This window comes from Photinus pyralis, unplaced genomic scaffold (assembly GCF_008802855.1).
Source record: "Photinus pyralis isolate 1611_PpyrPB1 unplaced genomic scaffold, Ppyr1.3 Ppyr1.4_LG1, whole genome shotgun sequence".
NCBI lineage: Eukaryota > Metazoa > Arthropoda > Insecta > Coleoptera > Lampyridae > Photinus > Photinus pyralis.
In genome coordinates, this window is record NW_022170249.1 from 14,301,046 (window position 1) to 14,308,673 (window position 7,628).

The 7,628-nt window shown below is 33.3% G+C and overlaps 1 protein-coding gene across 1 annotated transcript; it reads right to left on the bottom strand.

The window, feature by feature from the left end:
- Positions 1–2,220: 2,220 nt before the first annotated feature.
- Positions 2,221–7,617, bottom strand: LOC116158714. Its single transcript, XM_031471543.1, has 10 exons — positions 7,580–7,617; positions 7,120–7,333; positions 6,993–7,058; positions 3,650–3,881; positions 3,403–3,597; positions 3,229–3,345; positions 3,012–3,137; positions 2,733–2,962; positions 2,432–2,594; positions 2,221–2,383 (listed from the first exon to the last, which is right to left on the bottom strand). The coding sequence occupies exons 2-10, from the start codon at positions 7,219–7,221 to the stop codon at positions 2,286–2,288; spliced, it is 1,329 nt and encodes a 442-aa protein (XP_031327403.1). The 5' UTR covers positions 7,222–7,333; positions 7,580–7,617; the 3' UTR covers positions 2,221–2,285.
- Between the last annotated feature and the right edge of the window lie 11 nt (positions 7,618–7,628).

Here is a 7,628-nt window from a genome sequence, read left to right on the forward strand (position 1 = left end):
AAGTTTTATATACTAATTAAAATGTTATATTAAAATACGATTTCGGGTAAAATTTAATACAAAACTCGTCAATAAAATGACATTACATGACTCGGAAATCAAAGTACTCGTACTTCAATAATTCCTCGCCGGTAATGTGTCATTTTCAATCCTGCGAGGAATTATTGAAGTACGAGTACTTTAATTTCCGAGTCATGTACCTAATGTCATTTTACTGACAAGTTTTGTATCAAATTTTCTCCGAAATCGTATCTATTAAGATATTTTATACTCGTATTAACGAGTATAAAATATTCAATTTTTATGTAAGTTCTTTTGATTAATGTTAAACTGCGCGCAGTGATGACAGGAGTCATTATAGACATAGTAATTGACAGGTGCGGCCGGAAAAATGACAAGTGCGGCCGGTAAAGTGTCAGATGCACCCGATAAAGTGACAGGCGGCAGAAAAAGTCGTCTGGTCTGCCTGCCTCTGTCATGGAAAATAACATTTCCTGACAGAAAGTAGGCATGGAAATGAAGGTTTCAGGATGATTTTGGGTAAAATAAATTTGACGTTTGCGAAACGTCTAATACCTACTATGATTATCTTACATTCATTTTCATAGCAACCGCAGACACAGTAACCAATAAACAAACTTTGCAGGCTTTGCTCACTAATGATTAAACGCCCGTCTTGCTCACGATAAATAGAGAGCTGCAGTTTGACATCTATCTCATCTCTGCAGCAGTCCAAGAACGTGCCTTTACAATAAAACACTGATGAAAGGACCGACAGAACGCGGCCAATTGCAAAATTTGATCGAAATACGCTAAAAACCCGAAGTTTATACATTCACCCTTTTTTACACTCCTCGCGGGCTTTCTGTGGACGTATTTTCAACTACTACTACCTACTAAACTGCACTCGCGGAAAACTGGAACAGTTTAAAGTAGGTTGAGGTGCTTGTTGCTTCCGTTGGTTCATTGGTAATATCTTTATTTATTTAAATGACAATTCAACTCATGTATAAAAAATCGCATAAGCCGCAGTGCAATTGTCACTTTGACAGCGGCAAAAGTTACCTGCAACTTTTCCAGCGACAAATGCACTAGTGGTTTTTTCACTTATTCATTTTCGAACCAATAATCGCATTATCCTTTCCCATATGACTAGTTTGACGTCTGTCAATAATTGATTAGTTTGGTGAATTTCTTGTTCGTTAAATTGTCCTGCCGAATTACACTCGAGGTTTGCATTTAAACCGAGTAAATTTGGGTTGCTGCAATTCAAATCTGTTTCCTTTTAGCAATTGAACTCGAAAAACTGTCAACCTAAAAATGCTCCACCTTCGGTGTCGCATTTTTATTAGTTGACAGTTTTTCTCGTCTAATTGCTAGGCAACAAATTTTCATTACCTTAACAACCCAAATTTACTCGGTAAAATACAAACCTCTTGTGCAATTATAAGTGAATAAACAATGGTAATATAGTTTATTCTTTTGTTTGAAATTGTTATTTTGCTTTTTTTTCTTGTTCTGATGCAGCCCCTTGCCTCCTGAAATCTTGTGAACAAGCATGCTCCTTGCTCAAAGGTCTTCATAAGAAACCCTAACATATATGGTGGAGCACAGTGCACGATACGCAATGATAATAACCTTGCACCCCACATAGCACACAGGTGTACTATGTACGTACATAACACGTAATTATTAGACGTAACAAATGTACACTGTACATGGACACACGTACAATGTACTGTACATGGACGTACATTTAAAGTCCATTTGTCACAACATTGTACCTATAGTGTACGTACACTATTTACGTCCATCGTACGTACCTATTGCATGTACATTGTAGATATTATTATATACACTGTACGTACATAAGAAGTACACAATAGTGAAAACATAACGTACAATGTACATATTTTGCATCTACTATAAATACTGCATACGTGCGATTTTGATGCATATTCAAAAACACAAATAAACTTTACTGAAACAGAACGTGTTTGGGCAGCATTGCTGTTAAACACGTTCTGAATATTAAAGTTTGCTTATAGTTTTTGGCGTTACTATTCAGTTCGTTTTACTCCAACTACCCGACACGTTCCTATACTTCCAGGTGATATATGTAGGAAATTTTTTTTAATTAAAATTGTTTACTAAAAAACCCAAAAGCTTCTCGCTAGGTTGCCTGATGGAGGTACTGATGATATCTAAAACCAAGTAAAATTTTAAAGCAATAAATTTATTCAGAAATTTACAGCGCTACATAAGTATATGAAACTAAAAGGTATTTATTTCTTGGATCTTTCCAAGCACCGTCTTAACCATTTCGTAATACTGCCTTCTACATCCTTCAATGTTGCAGAAGGGAACAAGTGCATTGATGATTCTTTAAAAGAAAACAATAAACTATGGCTTCACACATAGAAATACTTACTTATTAGAAGTTCATTCAATTTGAGTTTAGTAAAAGGTTCCTTTTTGCGCCTTCCCAAAAAGCTAAATGTACTACCACAGAAATTGTTTGTAATGAGTTTCTGTGTTGCACGAAAAACGAAATCATACGTGTCCTTCCCACCAATATGAGACACTTCTTTAACCTAGCCAAAACAAAGAAAAAGAAATATTAATTATTATGACAGTATATGATTCAACATTTTAATGTAAATATGCATGATATAGTACCAGATATGAAATACAAACTTTTTGGAAAATGACAAACCAAATATTCCACTTACGGCGCTCTCCATATGTTCTGGTGTACTTAAGTACATTTCCAAATCATTTAAGTGCTCCTGCGAATCTATTGGTAGATTTGTCATAATAACAAAAAAGGATTCTGCATTATCATCAACGTTCTCTTGAGTTTGGGTACTATTCTGTGATTCCAAATTTGTTATTCTATTACTAATATCCATAAGGATGGATTGCAATATATTTTGTTTTTTAATGATTTGCTGGAGATATTCTTGAAAGTGAAACAATATAATACATTTATAATTTTACTGTAACCTTACTAATTGTTTGAGTTCCATCCTGACCATGGCCGTCACCTTTCCTTGATATTGCTTTAATACTTTGACCTCTCGTTTGACCTTGCATTGTAGTTTCTACCATTGTATCATCTCTTGTCTGAGAGTTTTCTGTAAAAACATGAGTTAAAAAGGCATGTCATCTGCAGACAGGAAAGTAGATAGTTATGAGAAGACATATACAATGCAATTTAATGCTCACCTTTTCTTTTGTTCGCTGTATGTAATTCAGGTAAAATTAGTTCCTCACACTCCACATCTATTGATGCCGCACTGCAACTACTGTGTTGAGGTTCATCTGCGCGTCTTTCAAACGTTTCTACAAACAAAAGTGGAATAACAACATTGAAAGCAAAAAATGTAATTTTTTCCATACCTCTTATTGTCAGTTTTGGTGGTTCCGGTAATACTGACTCTTCATTTTCCTCGTCAATAGACGAAAAACTAAAGGTTTTTCTGAATATCTTCCGTTTTCGCGATGAAACAGTGGTAGCACCAGCTTCAGCACTTGACTCTAAATCTGAAGTTGTCATAGCAATCTGTGACTTTCGATTTGCTTCTTTGAATGTATCTACGTAAACAAAGGTTTAGAAATACTTGAAAAATTTTATGCAATACAATACCATATGTGGCATTCCTAAAAGGTTCACACGGAAACTCGAGCCATGTTTGGGCGTTAAATGATTCATGCTTTTCAATTGCAGTCCTGGTCAACTTATCGTTATAAGGGGGCCAATAACATTTGTCCTTATGTATCCACGATGTAGGTACAACGCACACCGAATTTTCTTTAGGGAATTTGACCACCGACCAAGTTGAGTTTAATGAATCCATATCCATAATAAACAGACAAAACTGGTGATTAATTAGCGACATTAAAGTTGAAACCCATTATTATCCAATGTTAATCAGAATAATTACACAAATCCTCCTTTGTTAATTACTGATAATAAATTGCGCAAAAGTAGGAGGTGTAGATGGAATATTTTATTTTCCTTTTACTTCAAATAAAGTACTTCATCAAATTTGATATCTTCTGATAAAGAATGGACGAATTAAGCAACACTCGTCATTAATTCTTAGAAAATTTATATTCAGTTCTCAAATTCTGAATTAAAATAAGTATTTTTATGACAAATTTTGTATACAGTGTTGGACTCATATGGGAAACTGTTATTATTGGATTTAGGAAAAAGTTATTCTTCATAAAAAGTTCTGCATTATCTAAAACCTAAAATGCAATCATTAGATATATTAACTCGGATATTAATTTTTTTAAGCCGTATACGAGGTTTGTCAAAAAATATTAAAAGTACAATACAGAAAAATGTTGTAGTTATTTAAAATTGAAAGTTATATTCAAACATGCAATTACAGCTATTTAGCATGAAAATTTATAACTACAAATAATTTAATAATGTAAAACGTAAATAATCACCAAATCTTAATTTTTATGCTAAATAGCTGTAATTGCATATTTGAATAACTTTACAACATTTTTCTGTATTGTAAAAAATAAAGGTACTTTACTCTTGAGTAAGATTAATATTTTTTTACAAACCTCGTATACGGTTTAAAAAAATTAATATCTAATGATTGCATTTTAGGTTTTAGATAATGCAGAACTTTTTATGAAGAATAACTTTTTTTCCTGAAACCAATAATAACAAAGTTTCCCATATGAGTCCAACTTAAGTGGGCACACTGTATAAAACAAAAATTAAATGCTTCTACGCCTTCGTACCTGGGCCTTACTACATATCTATTTTTTTAAGCACAATGAATTTCTAAATAAAATTTTAATAATTTTTAAGATTACTTTCTTAAAGACTAAATATTCATTATTACACTATTCCTTTGAATGTAATAATGGTATTACCACAAACCCTTCATTATAAGGCATTTTAAAAAATTTACAGCAAATTAAATTTACATTCCACATTTCCAATGGGCCCATACCTGATATAATATAAATGTCAAAAGTGGAAGAAGGACAAGGATCCAAATATAAATCCTTGCAAGAATTAAATTTGCGGCCAATTATAGATAAATCATTATTAGCATCGCATACAATATTTTCAATGCAAACAACAGATTTATCTTTTAATCCACAGCAGCAATCAGCTTCGGTTAGTTTCAATGCAAAATTTGGAAATTGAATACATCTATATTGGGTCATAAGATGATTGCCCAACACAGGACCATTACTATGTTTCATAAGTGGCCTTACTTTATCAACAATATTTCCACTTTCAGGTGTATTTGGGAAGCTGTTTTGTTCTAAAGTACGCTTAACAATTTGTGCTAGAGGATTTGTGCCTTTCCGAACCAATGATTTCAATTTTTGTAAATGATTCTCAAATGGAAAGGCCGAAAAGTTTTGCAAAATTCCAAATCTTTTGCAGTCTTCATAAATATGTAACAAATTATGTATATTATGGGAAGCATGTTCCTTTCCATATAAAACTACAAAAGTCTTTACAAAATACGATAGTAACGATTCTGCATACGCTCCAAAATGTTTCAAAAAAAAGTCATTGGACAAAATAGTTGCACTAACATGTAGACATAGAAAATTGGTATAACGATCAATAGACAAAATAGATTTCAAAATTAATGGACCAGTATAATATAGTAATTGTCTAAATTCAGTAGCTTTAAAGCGTTTTAGATCTTGCAATGATCTCGGTTTTCTGACAAATTCACATGGTACATTATTACGGAGACTAATGAGAAATTTAGAAATACGGGAAATGTCATTAAATGCTAATTTTGTTTTTGGTTTACCATTTACCCATAACATAAGCAACTTTCTAACTACACCTAAACAAATCAAGTGCATGTAATCTAGAGGAATATCGTATACCATGTCAAAATGTGATAGGGTTTCAATTATAGAAGATCCAACATGATGATCTTCATCAAATCTGTTTCGAAATTCCACATCAGATCGTTTCCTCAGATTACTTGTTTCAGAAAAATAGACACGATTGTCAGAAAAGGCTCCTTCAATGTAGCACTTGGAGCATGAACTGTAACCTGTATGACCTTTAGTAAACGTAATAAAAGATTTAGCAGGCGCATCACATATAAATGAATTGACTCGAAATGGGTACGTGATGTTCTTATACTTAAATCCAGTACTTATAAGGGAATTTGATTCTGTTACAAAATCATGTAAAAGCATATTTGCATCTGTTGGTTTCTCAAATCCATGATAGATTCCAATCATTTCCACTGCTTGTGGATTACCTTCCAAATTACACAAAATCGGATAAACCTGACTGCCTGAACTCTTGGAAATTGGTAGCCCATCAACATTGACATTTATTTTAACACTACTTAATGTATCAAAAAATTTATCAATCAACTTAGTAACTGCATTAAAAACCCCAAAATGATAATATTTCCCTGGTTCGACAACTTTTAGTTCACATTTTCTGGGTGTTTTTAATAATGTTCTTGCATCATGTGGTAAAGTTGGATCCAATATATGTAATAATTGCAGTAAAGCGTTCAATGCTATAAGTGGAATTTGAAAATTAATAGCCCATTGAGCTAATAAAACTTGAAAGCATTGTTTCAATGGTTCATTGGACTCTAACGCATCATGTTTAGCAGGAATTACGTCACTTGCAATATCTGCTGTATCGTCGCTTAAATCCGACGTGGAAGTATTACTATCCCTGACGTAGCTACAATCGCTGTCATAGCCATTAGAATCTAAATCAGCTGGTTCGTAATGGTTAGCATCTACCTCGGCATCTACGTTACTTAATTCAACAAGTGAATCGCACAAAGGGTTATCTTCACTTTCGTCTTCGGAAGGTACATTCACACAGTTGTTTATAGAATTAATAGTTAGTTTTGTCCTTTTTAAAGCATCACGGTAGAGCTTTCTCCTTACTTTATATTTATTCATTTTTTCTAAAAATACTTTTACAAACTACCTACGTATGTACTTACACAATTCGGACCCAATGAGGGATGCCAAGGCCAAGGAAGGCAGGTAAAACGTAAACGTAAAGTGTTCTAAAAAAAAGTAGTTACAACAATTAATTACCTATTGATAATTGTCTAGGTCAATACTTACGATTAAAATGGTGTGAATTTCGGTGAAAAGAGATAATCTCGTCGCTGAGCTGAGTGCTGGTAGCGCGGTGCGGTTATTCACCTTCACCTTCACAAAATCCATAAATTTTATCGTACCGAATCGCGTGTTGTCGGTGCATTCGTTAAAATGGTAAAACGCGATTGGTAGCGAGGTTCGGCAGACGTTGTAAGAATTGAAGTGCGTATTGCTTTTCCTATGACGACATGTTTTAGTATTAAGAATACAATATAAATTAACAGCATTCTATTTATTGTAGTGATATCCCAATGCTTATGTTAGCGCATTTTATCTACGGTCTGAACACAAATAATTAAAATTAAAAAGTTACAATGCTTTCATGAAAAATGTACGTACAGTGGATATAAGTATTTAACATACATAGTACGTACTGAGATGTACGTCAAATGTACGTCCATTTTTAGTACATGGACGAACTTACCTAAAATGGACAAAAAATGTACGTCCAATGGACGAAGCGTGCTATATGG

Bases quoted from the DNA above. Each gene is read 5' to 3' on its own strand.
- LOC116158714 (XM_031471543.1), bottom strand. From the start codon at position 7,221: ATGGATTTTGTGAAGGTGAAGGTGAATAACCGCACCGCGCTACCAGCA. The intron at 2,963-3,011 runs GTAAGGTTACAG...TTCACTTTCAAG, and splicing joins GGATGGAACTCAAACAATTA to AATATCTCCAGCAAATCATT. The intron at 2,384-2,431 runs GTAAGTATTTCT...TTTCTTTTAAAG, and splicing joins ATTGAATGAACTTCTAATAA to AATCATCAATGCACTTGTTC.